Genomic DNA, 23,482 nt, shown 5'->3' with positions numbered 1-23,482 from the left:
TTAATATGATATGCAAGTTATATCACAGTAAGTTTAACTGATTAGGTTGTAAGCTTGCTAAGCTACCACACAGGCACCAGTGGGATACTTAATGGTACGTCAGAAAACTGAAGGCACACAACTCCTTCATTGCATAAAGTACAGTATCAACAATTTTGGAAATTAAATCATGTATGAGAGCAGTTGCAGCTGTTTGCTAGCAATGTGACAGGGGATAAGCATGCTAACCAGAGGGAAGAAGTAGGAGCTGGAAGGAACACCACAATAAATCCAGAACTGGTTGTGTAAAAAGAAAGTGCCCTAAGATGGGGATGCTGGAACCATTTCACCTGATCCATTACTCACAATACACAATAAAAACTAACAAGGAGTCTGGTGGCACCTTAACAGATTTATTTGGGCATAAGCTTTCGTGGGTAAAAAACGTCACTTCTTCAGATGCGACCCCAATACTTGACAATAAAACTAATGAATTAAGTGTATGAAGTTTGGAAACAGCAATATTGGCATTTATTGCATTCCTCTTACCCTAGTTAAATTCATACATGTAGTTAGATAAGGAAGTTGGAGGAAAGCTCTATGTGTGCTTATATAAAATAATCCAATTTATCACTGCTACTTTTTGTATACGCTTACAATGGTCCATCTCCTACACCAGTGACCAGTTTCCACACATTACTGCAGCAATTTTCTAAACCTATGTTTCGTACATAACTGGCCTTAGGTCTACAATCCTACAGTTTATAGATGAGACTTATGTTAAGAATTTGTATATAATAAAAATGATTAATTTTGCTACAGATACATTTAACACTGAAATCCCTTACACTCCAAGATTCATAGGTTCAATCCCCACATCAGTCTGTGAAATAATGTGACTTTAATGATGTGGCAGTTTCAGCAAAATTAAATAATCACCACTTATGGCAGTAGGGGAATACACAGAAAAATAAAATTGAATTGTCGTGTTGTTGTAGTCTTGTGGGTCCCCAAGACATGAGAGAGAGAGACAAGGTAGGTGAGATAGTATCTTTTATTAGACCAAATTCTGTTGGTGGTAAGTACAAGCTTTCAAGCTACACAGTCTTGAAGAAAAGCTCAGAGTAACTTGAAAATTTGTAACCTTCCACTAACAGATGTTGGGCCAATAAAATTGAAAGTAGTTAACTCAGTTCTGCAGTAAAATGAGCCCTGTTGCTAAGCGTCTTTATGCTAGATACTGTTATCTCAGAAGAGCAACAAGGGGTGTTTTTTCAACTGGAAAATTGAAAACAGGACTGGAAATTAAAGAGTTGAGACCAAACCAGAGCTTACCAAGTTCTTGCCCCTTCTCGCTAATGGAAGAAAATAGCCTATTTTGTACTTAGGAAGCTATATACACATGAAAGATGAACAGAACTGGCAGAAGACCAAAGAAAAAAGTTCTGCTCTTTTCATAAGAAATTTATTTATGCAACGTTCAGGGTCCTGTACAACAGAGTAAACACAAATACCACATAATAAACATGACAGCTTTTAAAAATACAAACATGAAAACCAATGAGTGCATTTTAAGAAAGGCATTGTCACAGAGGGAGCAGCCAACAGTGGTCATTCTAAAAAACACTGAAAGAAAAAATGTTTACAGATTTTTAAAAAGTTGCTATGAATGAGGTTAGATTTTCCTTAGTGATCAAGTCTCACTAAACCCCTGAAGGACACTCTATTGGGAGTATATAATTCTTGCAGCAAGGGCTGGAGAGAGACCAGCTTGCCAATCTACCTTATTCACACACCCACCCACCATGATCATCTGAAAAAATTAGTCATGGAGCAAGTCACCCTGCAGTAATCAGACTGCACAGTACCCAACAGCATTCATTTGGATGAGTCTGCAATGTCTAGGAATGATCACAAATGTGTGCATGCCTTGGTCACTTCTTCCATATCCCCCTATAAACATCCTGTACAGATGAAGATCATATTTCAAGCAGCTTTTTGCCAATCTCTTATTCAGTGTACCAACCGTTTCAAGTCCCACAGAAAACCTTTAAATCATGGTGGCCTCTGGGCACAGTATCAGCCAGAGAAAGAGGAAAGAACACCCTAACAGCAAACAGAAGTTGTTAATAACATCCCACCTAAAGGGAGGGACCAAATGTTTCTCAGCAGCGGTAAGGAGACTAAAATAATCCATAGGATACATAAATCTGAGGCTGAAAGCCTGGTGCTGGCATAAGGCTCTGATGTTGCTAAACATTTAGTGCACATCCAGGTGACCACATTTAGTGCACATCCAGGTGACATGTTAAAAAGCACCCTCACTCATTACTGAAAGATAGGGTATGGAAAGTCTGAGACCTCTGTTTGGGTGGGCCAATCTGAAAATATTCCAACCACCCTCAAAGATCAAGTCAACCACAAGATCTTGTGATGTCATTAAATGAAGGCAATTGAGATAATGTCTTTGAATTTGTGCTCAAGAAGTAGGTTTATTTCTGTGCAAGCCACGTGTCAATTGTTAGAGTAACTGCTGTATTTTTAGTTGTTTTTAAAAACACCTAAAGCTTTGCAGCATGTGTGTTAAATACGTTCGAGTAACTAATGAGTTCTTCAAAATTTTACAAAACTTGATACACCAAAAATTTAGATTTGCCCTCCATGTATAAACAAAACTAGGCTACTGAACATATGCGATGAATGACTATGCTATTGTTCTTTTGTTGCTTCTTCTGGCCATGTTGATATAAAAATCTTTTTTCTAGAATACTAATTTAATTATGAAAGTGCTAGTGAAAGTGTCCAGCTATATGCTGAATTTATCCAAGATCTGTGAAAGTGCTACAAGTTGTATATAGCATTGTCAGTGTTTAGTGGCACTGAGGGAAAGCATGTATCCAACCGTAAACATTAATTCACTATTATATATATATATTTGCTACATTAGAATGTCAGCCTTCATATTGCTTAAAATTGATTTAACTTTTATGTCAAGACTATATATCCTAGATGTACAGTGATGACAGCAAGTCACAGTTAACTGCATGAAGCTTCCTGAGTTTGAGCAAAAATATAATTGTTAATTAAGTAAAATAGAATCATTTTAAAGAAAAATCATGATGCTATAAAGGTAGGTACATAAGTAGGTGCAACCATCTGCATAAACATGGGACATTCACATACAAAAAAAGTTAACTTACATTAAAAAGAACTAATGTACTAATCATTAAGATCTAGAAAAATGAAAAGTGAAGATCACAACTCCATCCTTCAAGCTCTGTTTGGAAGTAAATACTCCTTTCCTCCCTCCCAAATCAAGCCTGATAACTCTGTAGCATGGGATGCCATGTAATTGTAGACCGCACAGTGTATCAAACTGCCCACTATTTTACAGTCACGAACCAAAGGATAATATGGACTGCAACACCCAGCTACCACAGAGTATAAGGATGGAGGTTGAACATTCCTCATTCGCTGCTTTAAAACGGAAACTAAACATTTTAACATATTTAAATGTGTGTTAGAGAATCTTGTTGGTCAACACTGTTCCACCATCTCACCCTTAAACCACCCAACTGCTCATGACTACCTAGAACGTTTTAAAAATGCTTCTTTATCCTACCATTGCATGTCCATCCTAAACCTCTGTATTATCTGTACGCAAAAATACAAAGGATCCTTTTAGTTTGCGTAGGTAGCCATGATTAACTGAATTACTTTACTCTAGAGAAGTCTATCATTCAGCATGCTTGTCAAGTCCTCATACTATAAAATCCTTACTTGATTCTTGTTGGAAAATGCATATTACATGCAGATGGCTTAATGAACAAAATTAGCTCAGTTTCACAATTCAACACTGGACAAAGGCATAGAAAAAAAGCTATTTAAAAAAGTAACATGGTAAGTGTGCAAGAGAGTAAAGCTTTAGTTTCCATTTAGTATTCAGTTTGAGCCAAAAGACTGAGCTCATATTTGCCTGCAGGAGAATTAGTTACTAAAGTACTTTATAATAATGTATTTGACCTTTAACTCTAGTGACAGTAGTGAAAGCTACGGCAAGAAAAGAGGTTGGAACATATTCACGCAGATTTCAAGGAAACAGAGGTAGGGAGTAAAAACTCAATTTTAAAATGAGCTTTAATTTATTTTTCCCTTAAGTGCAGTTGTCAATGTAAACAAAACATGTTAACAATTCCAGTGAGTTGCAGAACATTGCTGATACGTTCATTCTCTTCAAATATGCTCTTGTACCATTATGCCAGTTACCAGACAGAAAGAGCAGCTTCTAAGTAGCTTACACTTGTTGGTTTCTTTTCAAATCTAGTTAACTAAAATCAGCTTTACAACCATTAACCTGAAAGCTGCATAAAAAGAGCTTAAAATTGCTTGGCTGTTAAGTTTTATATATTGGAATGTGTTGTGCCTTTGTGTATAAAGTGTACATACACAGAAGTATATTTTCTTTAAAGGTCACCACAATTTTCCTGTACCTCATCATTTGCACTGCCATACACAGTTAAAACAGTTCACTGCCACTTTAAATCTTAAGCAATCATGGCATGGGAGCAAGAGAAATCTCAGCCAAAAAAAAGAAAGCCAGTTTTCAGAAAGTGTCAATATATGGAGTGTGCATTTTCATACAGGAGCAATGCAATACATTTTTGTTTTCACAAGTTAGAAATAACCACTAAGTCATGAAAGGTTTGTTTGAAGTCATTCTCAACTATGAAATAAAAAACTTATGCGGCCCATCATAGTGTTATTCAGTTACGTCATTACTTTTGACTAACGTGGTCTATATAATTTGAACCATGGCCTATAACAATAGATAACAGATTAGAAACACAGATCATTTGCACAAGAGTATAGAATAAAATTATCTCCGACACAATTTAAAAGATGCCTTGATAATTGACAAATATATTATGGATGGTCCTCCCTAACGTGGAAAATAAAAAGTTTCTTCCTCCAAAACTTTTCATATCAAGGATTTATTATATTTACAGCACACTTTGGTTCTCTAAAAAAAAAAAAATAGATATTTTCTTTCTGATGAGGCATTGTGTTTCATTTCATTTTTACTGGTTGGTTGTCTAGAACGGTGGAACTGAACTAGCGACGTGCAGACAAAAAAGTGATTTTTTCCTGTGATAGCCAAAAGGATAGATATGCAGAAAGCTTCTACCCACCATTTGAAAGCTATAAGTAACTGTTTAAAATAAGTGCATTTTGTTGTTTTGAAGTGATTGTGCTCTATGTATCTATAGACACTTAGATGCGTGTATCATCTACACATACCATTAGTTTATTAATGTTGGCATTTCAGTGTAAAGTCATTTAAACTTAATTTTTCTACTTTAGACACATTAGATATAAACCCCCACCCAGAGAGTGAAGCTTGTCAGTAAAGGTGCTATTGGAGGTAACTTTTGATCTGTATCCCTTCTTTAGACAATGCATATGCCAAGCAGAAGGTGTGACAGAAAAATATTTAAAAAATTTCATCTCCAAAATTGAAGAGTCAGACAGTTATTAAAATAAACAATTTCTTAATCTTATTCTGATGGCCACAGTGTGACACAACATATTGAAAGTGTTAAATCCACACACAGAGGAAATCTCACTCAGAACAGGCACAGTCCAGTTTGATTGAGCAGATGCTCAGGTTAAGGCAGTGTCCCTCACAAAAGGGCACATCGGAAAAAGCTGCTTTTCTTTTGCTGGTCTGGTGTGATTTTGACTCCCTGGTTGCTGTCTTGTGGGCTATTGCCTTCCTAAAGATGCGAAGAATTTAAAATATTATTTATTTATATTTAACTAGCGTGACTGCAAGTTTACTTTATGTTTGAGCTGGATTCAAAATGCTCTATAGCAGGTCAAAAAACAAAAACACCCAGCACTTCCCTCAAAATCAAAAAATGAATTCTGCTAAACCGGGTTCAGCCAAACATGGACTGTGCATATTCTTTATGCACCTACTGGATTCAAATGCCTATTGAGGTGAAAGCATCCACAACTTTTATATCGGTCTCATTAAGATATCTGAGTCATCAGCAAGACCCAGATACAACGGTTACATCTGCACCCACTTCTATGTCACATGGTGGTTGTTATAAAAAACCCAAACCTATATAGGAATTTGCTTCAGTAAAAGTCAAACAGTGCTTCTTTGTTAAGCTTGTTTAATAAATAGGACCAAAATTCATGCAGTCTCATCTGCTGTGTGAAGGAAATTTTTAGAAATGCACCAGGTAAAACATGATTTGGTGATAAAAATCCCAGAAACTAGTCCCATAACTAGAACTGGTTACATGATAATATTTTAGAGAACACTGGGTCCAGTATAGAACAACTGGATCAGCCTCCACCCATTTCTAATTTCTATGATTCAATCAGAATGTAAGGATTTGTCTACACTTACCAGGGGATCAACATGTGGCAATCGATGCATCGGCAGTTGATTTAGTGGGTCGAGTGGAGACCTGCTATATTGACTGCAGATCACTCTCCTGTCAACTCCTGTACTCCACCTGAGAAGCACAAGGTGAGTCGACAGGAGAGCGTCTTCCGTCGACATAGCATAGTGTGGACCCCACGGTAAGTAGATCTACGTATGTCAACTTCAGCTACGTTATTTACGTAGCTGAAGTTGCATAACTTAGATCGATCTCCCCCCACAGTGTAAACAAGGCCGCAGTGCGAGGAATTTCATTGATTAATTTCTTTGCGATAGCTCCCGCCACAATTTCAGTAAAGCAATATAGGATTTATTAGCAACTTTAGAGCATCTCTATTTAAAAACCTCTCTCAGTTATGACTTTATGTTATAGGAATTAGCCATCTGTTTGTATTCAAAAAGCACCCAGAGATTTGATTGGAGGACTGACAGAAAATGTCTGCCATCCCCAATGTGCCTAAGTGGAATAGGCCACAAAAAAACAAATATTCTAGTCAATTTAATACTGTAGTGGGATTAAAAATAAACCAAAACCAAAAAACAACAATACACTACAAGCAGCTTGGACTCAGTAACAGTTACTCACCAATTTCTTGTCCATTTTTGCTTTGATATCTCTCGCAAGGGTGAAAAATGCCTAAAGAAAAAAGCATATTTAAAACTTGTGTTTTATTAGCTACCTTTACATGTGGAAGTTTGTTTAATAAAAGCTGCTTTCTTAACTCCAAAACCAAGAAGTACTGGTGCATGTCAACCTTTCAGTCAGGAATATTTTTGTGACCTACCATTTGGAAACCTTTAACAGTTTAAAAATGAAGTCTTAATTTCAGAGAGAAAGTCTCTCTCTCCAGGACCACCGATATTGATCCACAGACCTTTGTTTTGATGTGCAAGAGTCACTGAAAGTTACTACAAACTGACTTAGTGCAGATTACTACATGAAAGAATATACCAGCTCAAGTCAATCCATCAGTAGCTGAAGAATCTGCAGCAGGATGCCAGAGACACCCAATCATAGCACCTTTGGAGGGCAGTGAGAGATTTCACACACAATCACACTGGCCCAGCACAGAGGGGTTCATACCAAAACCACTCATCAGGATGGACAGAAGAAATGTTCTTAATAAGCTGAGAATCATAGTAAATACAGATAAAATTGTACAAAATTATTTTAACTTAATTTACATAGTGGAACGTGCTCTTTGCAAAATACTTCCATGAGACCCTCTAAGTTAGCTAAAAACCTATTGCCAATAACCGATAGGATTTAACAGCATGTAGTCAAAATAGATAGATGCTCCTATTGCTTTTATGTACAAATCTAAATAAAATAGCCTGCACTAGGACAAAAAAAATTTCAATACTCACATTCTCTATGTTAATATTCGCTTTTGCACTGGTCTCCATGAATTTAATTCCAAAACCAATAGCTAGCTGGAAAAAAAAAATTCTTATATTAGATATAAGCCCTGAATATGAATTCATTCTCACTGTGCAGGACCTGCCATGGTACTGAACAGAGAACTTTGCAAAGTGGCAGCATTAAATTGAAATTCAGATACTACAGAATCTTTTAAAAGTAAAAACAAACAAACAAACAAACTTATTTATTTATTTATTTATCTTTACCCAAATTGTTTTGTTTAGTATCCTAGTTATATTACACTGATCTAACTTGCAGTCTTGTTTAAAAAGAAAGTTAAAAGCATTGTATTTAAAAGGTAGAAATATGCATATTTTTTCAAAGCACTCATGACAATCCCGACAAGATACCTACACAAAGACGACAGGTGAGATTTGATATTTTTGCATAAGAAACACAAAGTAGAACAAAAAACCAGCAAAGATAGGTGATGATGAGAATAAATTTTCTTACACATTATAAAACTAAGTGCCTGCAAGCTGTTCTGCTCTGGTGGCTCCTTTATGGACCTCTACTGCCATTTATGAGGAATTAGCAGGATTGTCTCTTCCAGCTTTAGGTGTCAATGTGCCCCATTCCACTCACCTTCAGGGAAAAGCAGGACTTCCAGAGTATGTAAATTTTCCTCCTTTTGTTCAAAAAGTTTGTCATTACACAGCTAAAAACTTTTGTCCCAATGGTTGGGGAATAAGACTTCATTATATAGGATTATCTCCTCCCTCTCATATATTTGAAAATATGGAAGGGTGGAGGGGAATTTCAAAAAGGAAGAGAATTTGTGTTATGTTCTTATAGTATAATTTAAAAATACATTAAGTGGGTCAAAAAGGTGTCTAGAAAACATGGCTAGGTGCATTTTCGTATTTAAAAGTCTAATTAAAAATAAATGAATTTAAGCACTAAGACTTTTAGGATACACAGCCTAATGTGCCACATTGGGAACATTTTAGAGAAAGGATGACAACTCTTGCTTTTGAGGAAAAAAATGACTAATTTTCAATCTACATGCAATGCTGCACACGTTGACAGAATTATTCTATGTTCACATTTACTACCTGTACTCCTAAATGAAACACACACCAGCTGATAAGTTTCCTGAAGAATTCCAGAATTGTTAAAATGTTAACTCTTGCAATAAAGATCAATGATACACAATACAATGCTGTTCTCACTGAGAATTTGGGGGATATGTCTATATCAAATTAATGAATTCAGTTTTCTGAATGTCATTTAGCATTGTAAACAGTGGATTAGAGTACCCATTTCATAGCAGAGGCTGGACAGGGAGTGGACAAACTGTCTGAAAACCTGTGACAGAGCAATCAAAGGCCTTCAACATTGAATGACTCTTGCCCCCTGGAATGGGTTTTCTACTAAGAGGGCAAGTGACTTTGGACCTTGGAATTTCCCCAGAGGAAACACATGGGCAACAAGAGGGACTTAGAGTATGTGTAGACTGTAATTGCTGGGTGTAACTGCAGCTTGAGCAGACATGGAACCAAGCTAGCTAGCTTGGGTCCTCGAACAGTCAAGCTGTGGGGCAGCACAAGCTTCAGAGCAGGCTAAGATTTCAGGTGGGTTTCTATAGTCTGCACTCATGTTTGTATAGCCACAGCATTTCGGTTTTGAGATCTGAGCTAGTGAGATTAAAGTTAGTTCAGGTATGTCTTTCTGAATTGCAATCACACCCAGTGATTGTAACGGAGACATACCCCAAGCCTGTTTTAAAATGGGTCCTTCTAAACAGGAGACTCCATTACACTGCCAGTTACAAGATGACTAGGCCAAGAAGGCTGGACATGCTGCCTGGTTTAAGGACTAATACCAAACCCAAAACTCACAGGGGAAGTGAGGTCAGACTAGGGGGATTGCATTCAGGAGTTTGTTGTTTTCCATAGATCTGTAACTCATGTGTAAGTGCTTGTGATTAAGAAACTCCTGTGCTAAATCTATGTTCCTTGCTTTACTGCCATGTTCTCTCTGAAGGACTCAAGAAACCAGAGCTCCCACAGGGAGGTGAACTCTGGGAGGAATATATATAAACAACTGGGGGCTGAGGAAGTCTGTAGCACCAGTTCCAGCATCTAAGGTGGCCCGACTGTGGCTCTCACTGCCCAAGAAGGATGTCAGACACTAGGTCTCCAACTGAGACTGTGCCTGAGAGAGCCAGAGCTCAGAACTGGTCATTGTCCATGCCAAAGAGGTTTAGAAGAACATGGGATTCAATCACAACAGACTAGTGTCTATCCACAGAGCGGAATTGGGGCACTCACCTTCTCCCCTTGCTCTCTAGAAACTTGTCTTTTATCATTCACATCACATTTGTTTCCAAGAATCATCTTTTCGACATCTGGGGATGCGTGCTAAGATGAAAATGGGCACAAAGAAAAAATTATTTGCAGAAGATTTGTTGGCTTTGTGTTCGAGATGTTTCCTTTTAATACGTATTCTCTCTTACAAGAGACCATTATACTCTGCACTGAGTTCTGACAGCATGCCAGGAACATACAACTTACCTCATACTCTTCACTTCACTTCACCCCCCAAAAGCTACAGACTGATAGTGTAACTAAGGCAGTGACTTCACAATAATTACAGGAAAAGTTAGTTTCTCATACCATAAAATCCACTGCTGCCATTTCTGAACTGCAATGTTTATTAATATGTGCACTCCCTCTCCACACACACACGTATGTAAAGAACTGGTACGATGCATTTGATGAACAGCAAAAATGTCACTGCACGTCAGATGCCCAGAGTGCCACTTATACCTATCCTCCCCCCCCTTCCAAAAAAAGGAAATTGGCTTTTTAGTTAGAAGCAGGTAAGATACATAACTTTCAGTTCACCGTTAGTCTTAGAGAAAGTTATCCAGACTATTGCTTCACACTCATCTGAAGTAATTATGGTGCTTTCTATATCTTGTCTTGTGTACCTATATGACAGGGTGTATCAACCCCACACTGGCAATGCAGGGGTTAACAAATCGCTTTTGGCCCAAGAGGCCATGCCACCTCACCCTTTCTAGGCATGCTCCCAGTGAAGGAAAAAAATAAAGGAAGCAGCTCAGCTGACTAGGAAACTTTTCTTTTTTATGACAATGGGAGTCAAGTGAAGACAGGTTTAATGGTAATTGTAGGACAAAGTAATGTGATAACTGAGCTGTACAAGTTATACAACATTTTTTACTTCACATCATGAAATACACACATTTAAGTCTCTATCACAATCACTTCTCTCTATCCTTCTGTGTTTTTTCTAGGTCCATAAAGTTGAGAGACCAGGGCTTTGGAGTGGAGACCAGAGCTGGAGAGCGGAGCAGCTCTGGAGCAGTGGAGCTGCAGGTTTTTGCCTGGAGCTGATGTGGGGCCGGAGCACAGCTCCAAAGCCCTGTCAGAGACCTAGGATTTTGTTATTTTACATAGCTTTGGGTGATCCTAGAGAAAAGCTTCATAACCGCACATAGTAAGATTAACAAATAATTTCTGAATTCTGACTAAGTACTGAGTTAACTCTAGCAGTACTCAATAAATGCAAAATGCCACCAACAAGATGAACTAGGTGTTGTGCTGAAAGCATTGACAACTTCGATGCTGAACATTTTCCAGGAATTTACAGCTCCAGCTAGGACAATACCTCATGCCTGCAATATACTGGTGCCACTCAATGCCCAGAAAGTGCTCTGTTTAGAAATAATTAGAATGCTGTCAGGGTAGAATGAGTCAACTGTTGGATTTCTTAATTGCAGGAAAGACTCCAGTTCATGTAGTCTGCTCTTATATGCGGGCATATTGAATTACTACTGACTAATAAATTCCAGAAGATATCATCAATTTGGAGCTTCAGATGAACACCCTCTCTCCAAATCACTCCACAATAAATAAATAAAAATATTTTAACACACACAACTTAGTGATAAATTTCACAGCTCTGAACCATTTTGATTTTAACTACTTTTCTAAAGTTTACATAGTGACAGTATATTTAATATGACAGATTTCTGTAAATAAAATGGGAAGTTACCTCTTCAATATTCCTGACCCAATTCCGAATGTTTTCAAAAGATTTCTCATTGGTTATGTCATATACCAACATGATGCCCTGAAGATTAAAAAAACCCAAACAAAAAAACAAAAAAAAAGACATGGCAACTTAATTTCAACTAACAATTGTTTCTGTAAAGATTACAGACATGTCCAAGACAAAAAGAAAAATAAATTCAGAAAGGCTAGAATTAAAAAATATATATATACCAACAAGCCCCTGCCTCCCCCCCCACCCAAAACAAACAAATAGACACACTGTGACAAAGTTCCTCCTCTGCCTTGGTGGGTCCTGCGCGTATTGTCAGATTTGCTCACCTCAGTGATCTTCCCCACAGTCTGGGTCAACTCCTCCTGTGTCTGATCAGGAGTTGGGAGGTTTGAGGGGGAACCTGGGCCCACCCTCTACTCCGGGTTCCAGCCCAGGGCCTTGTGGATTTCAGCTGTCTATAGTGCCTCCTGTAACAGCTGCATGACAGCTACAACTCCCGGGGCTACTTCCCCATGGCCTCCTCCAAACACCTTCTTTATCCTCACCACAGGACCTTCCTCCTGGTGTCTGATAGCGCTTGTACTCCTTAGTCCTCCAGCAGCACAGCCTCTGACTGTCAGCTCCTTGTGCCTCTTGCTCCCAGCTCCTCACACGCGCTTCCTCTCCTCTGGCTCCCCCTCGCCTGACTGGAGTGAGCTCTTTTTTAAACCCAGGTGCCCTGATTAGCCTGCCTTGATTGGCTGCAGGTGATCTAATCAGTCTGTCTGCCTTAATTGGTCCTAGCAGGTTCCTGATTACTGTGAAAGCTGGCTGACCCTCCTTAATAAATTACAAGCAGCCAGTAGATGGGAGGGGTGAGTACTGCTCATGGGCACAGTAGTCTGAACTTTTTCACTCTCTCTTGTCCTCTGCCTCAAAGCAGGAAGAGCCTGCTCCAAACCAGTCAGTACTACCCAGATAAGGGGAACATGAGATTTTACACTTACCAATCAAGTATTAACACGCAAGGGTCTTTGTCTGAATGTGTATAAAAGGTTTGTGAAATTTGTGTAAGAGAGTCTTTTGTACCAAGCTACAGGCTCTCCTTTTTCTGCAGAATAAAGCATTTTTCCTTATCCCTGTCAGGCTGTTAATTGGCTCTCAGCTAGGCAGACCCGATATTTCGGTAACAGTTTCTGGCGACCCAGATGGGACTCTCCTAGCTCGGACATTGGACTCCGGACGGCTGCGGCGAACTAGGAGCGGCGCCACTGGGGTGCTTAACCCCTCTTCCTCACTTCTCCGCAGCCCCTGGGGTTCGTGATCCGATAAGGTGAGCCCTAACAGGATAAGGAAATACTATCTGCTTCTGGTTAGAGGTGGGCCTGTTATCTGGTTCTGGTTCTGTTCTGTTTAACCGGTTACTGTTGTTTTTCTGCTCTGTATACATTTGGGCGTTAGGAGTGTGGGCAGAACTGAACCTCTCGTTCATAATTCCTTGGAGTGGAAGCCATGCGTGCGAGGAAGCTCTGAGGTTGAATTGAGATCCTTCTGTCCCGTCCCCTGTAGCGGTCAGTGTAATAGAAGTAGAAAAACCTGGATTAGACTGTAATTCCCTCTGTTCTCTGTGTAATTCTCTTTTCTGTTTGAGTGTCAGCAGACAGATTGGTGGGTCTCTGGGTAAACCCTCTAAAGGGGTTTGGATTATATGTTAAGTAAATGGCCTTTACCTGGTGTTCAGAAAGGAATGTCAAGAGGAAATTGAATAGTTAAACGCCAATGGACTATGCATTTTTGCCCAGGTGGCAAGCCTCACGAGGGAGGACTCTGGTAGTCTTGTGAGTAAGAATGTTTAAGGGAAGAGACCAGGAAGGGTGGGGGCTAGTTGAGAAGCCCATCCTCCTAGCTAAACTGGTAGTGGAACAAGTTGGTGCCCATGGAAGGGGCGGTTCAGCGAGAAAAGCAGGATCGGGCCTAGGCGGGCAGGCAACAGACAGAGAGATTGGAAAACAGATTGGAAATTCTGAGGGTATAGTGGAAGGAAGGAGTAAGTAAGTGTAAGCATGGGGATTTCAAATACCCAGGACAATATCTTGAAATGGTGATTTGAGTTGATAAAAGTGGCTGTTGGGAGACAAGCAAGTGATTTAAGGAAGAGTGAGAAGTTAACTCTGTAGTTGCTGGAGGGAACAGCAGTTGAACTTTGTAAAATGCTAAAGAGGAAAGTTCTTGGTGTCTTTGAAATGTTTGTAAATAAATTCAAGCAAAGAAATTATTAGATTGCAATCATTTGGCTATGAACAATTTAGCTGAATTAGCTAAAGAAATATATACAGTGCTATGTAATTGAAATTTTATTAGGCTCTAAGGGGCACTATAAGTAGTGATGTTTTCTTTCAGTGTTTGAAAGCAGGAGTTAAAAGTAAAAAGCAATCAAAATTCTGGTAAAGTTAATTGTGTCCCTTTTAAGGTAAGAATCTTTAAGCTGTGGATAGCTTTGGATCCTAAAGCGAGCCAGAAAGCATCTGTATTAATGCGAATTATCTAACTGATAAGGTAGAAGCCACTGAAACCTGGGCTGCCTATGAAACTAATACAAGAAAATATGGGGTAATTCCTCTGTTTTGCCTGAAATCAACAAGGGTATTTGTATATTTAAGTAATGATTGACTGCCCAGAAGGGGTAGACCTCTGTTTTGTCTTTCAGATAATCAGAGAAAACTGATGCCAGCTGAACAGCATTCAACATATCATGCATTTACTGGCACAATAGAAATTATGTTTTGTGTTCTATGTTCTGTCTTGTGGTGTTTGTCTCGTGGCTGGAATTGTTGTGTTTAGTGTTTTCATGGGATGGTCTGGTTTGAAATCAGGCAGAGGGGTTGGATTGGAATGCAGATACTTGTTTTATTCAATTTGGAATACAAAGTGTTTGGATAAATCAGGAAAATGTGATATACTAAAGTCTAACACATTTGCTTAAGTAAACAAAAAAAAACTTCATTGGCCAAATCTTTTAATTAAAAATTATTAAAATTTGCATACCAACAGTTTTTGGGAGCAAGGACATGAAAGGTTAACCCACTCCCCATATTGTACATGGGATCCTTCTGGCTACCTCAGATTTCTAGCCAGAGGGCTGGGGATGGTGGGAAGCTATTGGACTATAGCTTGTACTGAATGAACTCCTCAAAGTGGGTGTGCTTGTCCTGGCTTGTTGCTCCAAAGCTCTGTAATAAAGTTATTTTAGTGGAAGGGTATATGTGGCATACATTAAATAATAAGACTAATGTACTGTATAATGGCAATGTTTATGTGTTCGTTGTTGGGAAAAGGTGTATGAGTGAAGAGTGAAAGTTTCCTTTGTAGGTTAAAAGAAGCCAAAAAGGGAGAAGGAAAAAAGAACAGAATGAGTTAACTGGAAAGAAAAAAATTAATAGCTAGCAGACTGAAGATAAGACACTGGCTCCATTCAAGGACACTGCTCACAGCTAAGACTTGGCTAATAACCAAGAAAAGGGGGGGACGGGGCTTGAATGTGCCCAAGCAGCTATGAGATCTGCAAAACACTGCCAGGCACTAATGAAATGTGTCAGGTTTCTTTTCTCACAGGTAAAGAAGCGCTACCCAAAGACCCTAGCAGCCCTGCCACTCCTTGGAATCAGGAGACTGGATCAATGTAAAGGTCCACCAACGAAAGACTGCTCTGGCTCCACGCTGGAAAGTCCTGCTAACTACCAACACCATTGTGAAGTGCCAAAGACTGACTGCTTGGACCCATGATTCCCACTGCAAAAAGACCCCTCCACATTGGGAGAATTCTCCTACTGATGATTAGCCTATTTCTCCTTCTAGCTCCACTGTGCCTTCTGGACAGCAGGGAAAAAGTACAAGGTGAAGTGCTAGTAACCTCTCCCTTGTCCATTGACAGATCTACTGTGCCTTTAAATTTTTCTAGAAGAATCAAAACCATTGCAGCGTAATGTGCTGGTAACCGCTTCCCTGTAGGATGCTGAACCACGACTGTTTCAGGGAAGAAGAAGAAACACTCCACTAAAATTGCCAAAGTCCAGGGATTCCTGACTAGAAAGGACATTAAAAACTGACCCTGGTGAAGAAACAAAGAATTATACACTGGCAGAAAAAAATCTGTGGGACCCATGCTTGGGATTGTGATGTTAATTGGATTTTGGGGTTTGTTCTACAGGCTGCGCCCTGTGTTCTGGATAAATCCTTCAGTATGTATTGCTCTCCCTAATTGGATTAAAAATGACAGGTACCACAGGCACCTTGTTGCCCCTGCCATCTCCCCTGTTACTCTGTAATACACCCCCTCCTAGGCTACTAATGTCAATGCCTCTTGAAAGTACCTGAGATTAGTTAAAGGTATACAACCAACAGATGTAATATAGTACTACACCAAAAAGATATGTATTAGGATATCAATGGACTCTGATTAATACAACACTAGGGGCTGCCATTAGATTAGCACAACAGAGGGCCTGGGTTATTTCCTCTGGAAGAAGAGGGACCTGACCGGATCCCTTTGGGATGGGGCCAATAGCGCAGCAGCCATTTGGAATATTATTAAAAGCCAAGAACATGATAAGAAATCGGGCCAACTAGAAAAGGCCACTAGCCTTATTTCTGGAGCTCAGCTAACCCAAGTACAGGCTAGAGTTGGTGAGTTACATGTTATTTCCACCCTTAGTTCTATGACCCAGAAGTTACTAACAGAGATGGTATTGAATATCACTGAGGCTGGGAAGGCATTGCAGTGGAATCTAGTATGTTTAGAAATTCAGGATTTCCTGAATGACCAGCTGATGGCCATTCGGAGTGATCTTGAGCACCAGACTTGGCCCACTGCCCTTACAGACACATCAGGAGTACCATCTGATCTGTGGTCATGGAGACATATTTGGACACTTTCTGAGTGGAAGTGTGGACATTCACAGTGCTCCTTCCAAGCACTTGGACCAGTTAAGGGGGTGTGCGCTTCCACATACCGAATCCTGACGGGTCCATGGAGAGGATGCATGTGGGACTGGATTATTCACCAAGACATCTGGGAAATTAGACCACCTGGTATACCTAACTGATTTATAGTCAGTGCCCCAATCCCTTAGTTGTCAGATAAACAGGATTCCATTCTTTTGTCCATGCAATCATTCCTGAATTGGGGGTAGCTGAACTAGAGAGAGCAGTTGTAAATAGTTCTGCAGGGCTTAAGAAAGCAGCTAATGCATTAATAGACGCTTTTCAAAAGTTACAAAAAGAGATTGATGAAGTAGCAAAAGTGGCTTTGCAAAATAGACGTGTGCTAGATGCTATAAATGCTGAAATAGAGGGGGCTTGTGCTTGCATTGGGAAAAAATGCTGTTTTTATATTAATCATTCTGGCTTAATTGAATAGGATTTATAGGCTATTAAGAACGCTGCTGTTATTTTTCATGCTGTATCTCTTGATCACACCTTTAATTTTAAGGACCTTCTCCCAGACCTTGGGTCACGGTTTACTAGCCATTTCCGTACAATTGTTAAATGGATTATTTTCTGTCTGTTCTTCCCATGTATTGTTTGAATAGTAATACAATGCGCAAAATGTCTGTATAATGCTGTAACCAAAGGTTCTGGTGTCCGTAAGACAACTCAGTACCTGTCTCTTCAGCTTGATTGTAAATTACGTAACGGGCCTGGCAATCTGGGCTTGCCAGGTCCGAAGGGGGGATTGTGAATGCAGGCTGACCCCCCTTAATAGATTACAAGCGGCCAGTAGGTGGGAGGGGTGAGAACTGCTCATGGACACAGTAGCCTGAACTTTTTCACTACCTCTTTTCCTCTGCCTCAAAGCAGGAAGATCCTGCTCCAAACCAGTCAGTACTACCCAGATAAGGGGAACATGAGATTTTACACTTACCAATCAAGTATTAACATGCAAGGGTATTTGTCTGAATGTGTATAGAAGGTTTGTGAAATTTGTGTAAGACAGAATCTTTTGTACCAAGGTACAGGCTCTCCTTTTTCTGCAGAATAAAGCATTTTTCCTTATCCCTGTCAGGCTGTTAATTGGCTCTCAGCTAGGCAGACCCGATATTTTGGTAACATTACTCTAGTGCAGCCCTTGCTCTGGTCACTCAGGGAACAGAAAACTACTCACCCAGTGACCAGTATATTTGCCCTCTACCAGACTCCTGTACCCCACTGGCCTGGGTCTGTCACAACACACACACTTGCATAGAGAAGCAACTGCTGAAAGGAAACAAAAAACCAAACATATTTCTATTACATGGCTTGGGTTAAATTTATTACATATCATTAGAGTACAAGAATCTTTGAGATGTACTGCAACCTATGTCCTAGCAAGCCACACGTTATTTATCTGCCACCAACGTGCACATGCAGGTCACACTGGAATAGGCTGACCACATGTCCCGATTTTATAGGGACAGTCCTGATTTTGGGGTCTTTTTCTTATATAGGCTCCTATTACTCCCCACCCCCGTCCCAATTTTTCACACTTGCCATCTGGTCACCCTACACCGGAAGTGTGACTTTGTGGGACTCCCACAACAGTGGTTGCTGCTGCAGCATAATTTGAACATAGAGATGGGAGCACTGGTCTTATCAAATACTTCACCAAGCGGAGTTCAAGTTCTGAAGCTCATTACAGTTATAAATGCTTATGCTTCATAGTAAAACTTGAATGGTTTCACTTTCTGCAAATTATAAATAGATTTAAAAGAAAAAAAATTCAGCTACATCATGCCTACCATCGCTCCTCTGTAATATGCCGTTGTGATTGTTCTAAACCGTTCCTGCCCAGCTGTGTCCCTAAAATAATTAAGCAAATCCAATTAGCACATGCAAACCACTTGAACACATTCTGAAATTAAGGTCACTAGAGAGAAAGTAAACTTTACAGGGACATTCTTTAAAAACACCAAATCTACAGCTTTATCTTCACAGATTCCAAGACCAGCAGGAACCATTATGATCTAGTCTGACCTCCTGAATAATACAGGCCAGGAAACTTTCACAAAATAATTCCTTGAGCACATCTTTTGGAAAAATATCCAATCTTGATTTAAAAATTATCAGTGATGGAGACTCCACTACAATGTTGGTAAATTGTTTCAATGGTTAATTAATTAATGTATAGCTTATTTCCAGTCTGATTTTGTCTAGTTTCAGCTTCCAGCCACTGGATTGTGTTATATCTTTCTCTGCAATATTGAAGAGCCAATTATTAAACATTTTTTCCCCATGTAGATACTTTTAGACTGTAATCAAGTCACCTCTTAACCTTCTTTTTGTTAAGCTAAATAGACCGATCACTAAAAAGGCAAGTTTTCTAATCTTTTAATCACTCTCATAGCTGGTTTCTGAACTCTCAATTTATTAACATCCTTCTTGAATTGTTGGCACCAGAACTGACCACAGTATTCCAGCAGCAGTTGCACCAGTGCCAAAGACAGAGATAATATAACCTCTATACTCCTACTTGAGATTCCTGGATTAATTAAATGATCTTGGATTGGAGAAAGGTCTCAAGTGGGGTTCCACAAGGATCTCTTCGGGGTCTGATGCTGTTTAACATCTTTATTAATGACCTTAATGTAGGGACAGAGAGCATACTGATCAAGTTTGTGGATGACACAAAGCTAGGGGGAGTTGGCAATACTTTGGAGGATAGAGCAAAAATTTAGAGGGATCTTAATAAATTGGGGAACTGGGTTATAGACAATAAAATGAAATTAAAAAAACAAATGCAAGGTGCTACACTTCGGGAAGAAAAAAAAAACAAATACAGAATGGGGGGAAACTGGCTTGACTGCAGCACGGCTGCGAAGGATCTGGGAGTTGTGATGGATCACAACCTCAATGTGAGTCAGCAATGTGACGCTACTGCAGAAAAAGCAAATACAATTTTAGGTTGCAGTAACAGAGGCGTAGCGTACAAGTCACAGGAGGTGATAGTACCGCTCTACTTGATATTGGTTAGGTCTCACCTTGAGTACTGTGTCCAATTTTGGTCATCAATGTATAGAAAGGAGGTAGAGAAACTGGAAAGCATCCAGAGGCAAGCAACAAAGTTGATTAAAGGGATGAAATGCAGGCCATATGAGCAAAGACTGAATGACCTGGGTATGTTTAGTTTGGAAGAGATTAAGGTGGGGGATCTGATAGCTGTCTTCAGATACCTGAAAGGCTGTCATAAAAGGATGGAAAAATTGTTCTCTTTTATCACAGAGGCCAGGACAAGAGGCAATGGGTTCAAATCCCAGCATAGCACAGTGGTCCCCAATGTGGTGCCCGCAGGTGCCATGGCACCCGCCTATTGACAAGGGAGCGTTTCTGCTGGACAACCTGCCGCCAAGGAGTGCAGCCGTCGGACAACCAGCTGCCGAAATGCCACCGAGAGGCGGCAACGCCAAGAAGCATCACTGTCAAAATGCCACTGCTTCTTGGCATGGCTTTCAGTGGCGATGCTTCTCGATGACGCTGATTCTTGGCAGCTGGTCATCCACACTCTTCTGGGAACATGAATATGCTATTGCAACAGAAAGCGTGGGGACCACTGGCATAATAGATTTAGATTAAATTGCACGAAAAACTTCCTAACTGTAAGAACAGTAAGACAATGGAACAAACTGCTTCAGGAGGTTGTGGAAGCTTCTTCACGGAAGGTTTTCCAAAGGAGGCTGGATAGCCTTCTGTCTTGGATGATTTAGACCCAACAAATCATGCATCTTGGCAGGGGGTTGGACTAGATGACCCTTGTGGTCCCTTCTGATCTCTATGATTCCTCTGCATATCCATCCCAAGATCGCATTAACTCTTTTGGCCACAGCATCACACAAGCGCCTAGTGTTCAGATGATTATTCACCAAAACCCCCGAAACTTTTTCAGAGTCAATGCTTCCCTGGATAGAGTCTGGCCTATATTTTTTGTTCCTAGATGTACATATTTACATGTAGCCATATTAAAATGCCTGGTAAACTGAATGCAAGCAAATAATATGCATCTCTGAATTATTATTTATCACTCCCCCACTTTCTGGGTCACCTAAAATCTTTCAGTGTTTATGTTTTTCTTTGGGTCACTAATGAAAAATGTTAAATAGCATAGGGCCAAGAATTGATCCATAAGAACAGCCATGCTGGGTCAGATCAATGGTCCATCTAACCCCGTATCTTGTCCTAACAGTGGCCAATGCCAGGTGCTTCCAAGAGAATGAACAGAACAGGTAATTATCAAGTGATCCACCCTCTGTTGCCCATTCCCAGCTTCTGGCAAACAGAAGCTTGCGACACTTCAGCGCACGGTTTTGCATCCCTGCCCATTCTGGCTAACAGCCACTGATGCACTTATCCTCTATGAACTTATCTAGTTCTTTTTTGAACCCTGTTAATCCTGGTCTTCACAACATTCTCTGGCAAACAGTTCCACAGATTGACTGCGTAGTGTGAAGAAATACTTCCATTTGTTTGTTTTAAACCTGCTGCCTATTAATTTCATTTGCTGACCCCTAGTTCTAGTGTTATCCATGCAAGACTCCACTGTTTCCAGTGGAAACATACTCGCTCAATGATTTACCCATTTACAATTACATTTTCAAGACCTATCACTTAGCTAGTTTTTAAATCCATTTAATGGATGCCATGTTAAATTTCATATTGTTCTAGTTTGATTTTTTTTTAAATTAAAATCTCATGTGGTACTAAATCAAAACAGCTTTACAGATGTCTATTAAATCAACTTTATTACCTTCATCTACCAAACTTGTAATCTCATAGAAAAAGATATCAACTTAGTTTGACAGGATTTCTTTTCCATAAACCCCATCTTCAATAAACTCGGCTACTATAATCTCCCCAAGAGCAGAATTAGGGCAAAAATCCTATTCATAATATCACCACTCAGTACGCAAATTGTGAAGCAAAGAGAGATACTTGGCATGAGCTAAACATTTCATCTTAATTCATATAGCTTTAAAAAAAATGCTTACCATATCTGCAGTTTAATTCTCTTGCCATCTAGCTCTATGGTTCTAATCTTAAAGTCAATACCTGGGGAAAAAACCTACATTAATTAAGATTTCCAGTAAAGACTAAGTTAACACTTTTTCCCCTTTAATTTTACAAAACAAAGGCACCCATTCCATTTAGTTAATAGATTAGGTGCAAAGTGAATTCTGAATGTCCATAAAAAGAACAAAAGTACTTGTGGCACCTTAGAGACTAACAAATTTATTTGAATATAAGCTTTCGTGGGCTACAGCCCACTTCATCGGACACATAGAATGGAACATATAGCGAGGAGATATATATACATACAGTTCTTAACAACATTTAGCTCATTCTGAACAAAGACATTCACAAGGCATCTGTTGAAAGCAGACCTGTTGTAAACCAGCAGGGAAACTGTAACATTGTTACACCAAATAAATAAAAACCCTTTAAGTACAGTCACATCCAAAGCCTAACCTACTGTAGCTACAGCTGAACCAGAATGTACAGTTCAATATAACTTCAGAAAAGCTGTACCAAGGTCAACAGAACATTATGGCACACAGGGTTGCTGGAAGTTTTGTCTAATTACAATCTATTAGACTTCTCTTTTCTCAATTCTAATAGACTATTGGAGAGAATTTGTTTTAACAGTGGCATAGTCTTTTCTTACTAAGGCAACATGTCAAAAACTGGCATCTATAATAATAAAAATTAACACTTTAAAATAGTCTTATTTTAGTATGATTAAAAATAAGTCAGATTTCAGGGCAACACTGTTTGTTAATTCCATATGTAATTCTACAGATGTAACATTATTCCCCAACCCCATTTACTAGTGTATGAAACCTCAACTGCTATGCAAAAAGAAAATACAAGTACAAAAGTACACTATCTAGTTAAATACCTGTCTGCACACAAACTGGAACTGAAATAACGAAGGCATAGTCTACGTTAGAATAAATTTACTGGTACACCTATGCCAGCAAACCCTCCTACTGCAGACACAGCTTATATTGACAGGAAAATACTTTTACTGGTGTAGTTTATACCAGGCCTCCAACCAAAATAAGCTATATTGGAAAAAGCACTTTTATCCTGGTATATATTGGCCTACAGTAGGGATTTTTGGTAGTGTAAATGTTGCAAACAAACCGCATGTCCTTAACCAACACCAGCAAAAGTGCGTAGTGTAGTGTAGACCGGGTTGGAGTTGGCAGATAGGCTGCTCTCACCAGACCCGAACACCAGCACCCCTGCCCCCCTTATCCCGCAGCCACACGGGCCGCCCTGCCCCTAGCAACACCCCCGCCCCCCGCGTCTCGCTCGCCCGGCACGGCCGAGGGGGCAGCGCTCACCGATGGTGGAGATGAAGGTGGCATTGAACGCATCCTCGGAGAAGCGGAAGAGCGCACAGGTCTTGCCCACGCCCGAGTCCCCGATCAGCAGCAGCTTGAAGAGATAATCGTAAGTCTTCGCCATGTTCCACCGGGCTGGGCCCCGCCCCTCAGGAAGCATCCGCCTCTCGCGCAGCCTCACAGGATGAGACAACTGCCCCTCACACCCGATTCATGCTCTTATTGGCTATCTGAGGT

The 23,482-nt window shown here is 39.9% G+C and overlaps 1 protein-coding gene across 2 annotated transcripts; it reads right to left on the bottom strand.

Annotated features, from left to right (window-relative positions):
* Positions 1-1,427: 1,427 nt before the first annotated feature.
* RAB8A (RAB8A, member RAS oncogene family) lies at positions 1,428-23,415 on the bottom strand. 2 transcript variants are annotated; one of them, XM_030540088.1, is made up of 8 exons: positions 23,246-23,414; positions 21,887-21,947; positions 18,647-18,707; positions 11,883-11,960; positions 10,133-10,222; positions 7,805-7,870; positions 7,023-7,073; positions 1,428-5,753 (listed from the first exon to the last, which is right to left on the bottom strand). In XM_030540088.1, exons 1-8 carry the CDS (start codon positions 23,403-23,405, stop codon positions 5,661-5,663), a joined length of 660 nt encoding a protein of 219 aa, XP_030395948.1. In that variant the 5' UTR covers positions 23,406-23,414; the 3' UTR covers positions 1,428-5,660. The 2 variants fall into 2 exon arrangements, with proteins under 2 accessions (XP_030395948.1, XP_030395949.1); XM_030540089.1 differs by having other exon boundaries at positions 3,810-5,753; positions 21,887-21,960; positions 23,246-23,415.
* Positions 23,416-23,482: the final 67 nt, after the last annotated feature.

Source organism: Gopherus evgoodei, chromosome 22, assembly GCF_007399415.2.
Source record: "Gopherus evgoodei ecotype Sinaloan lineage chromosome 22, rGopEvg1_v1.p, whole genome shotgun sequence".
Lineage (NCBI taxonomy): Eukaryota > Metazoa > Chordata > Testudines > Testudinidae > Gopherus > Gopherus evgoodei.
The sequence above is the reverse complement of the archived record's forward strand: the minus strand, read 5'-3'. Positions and strand labels throughout refer to the sequence as shown.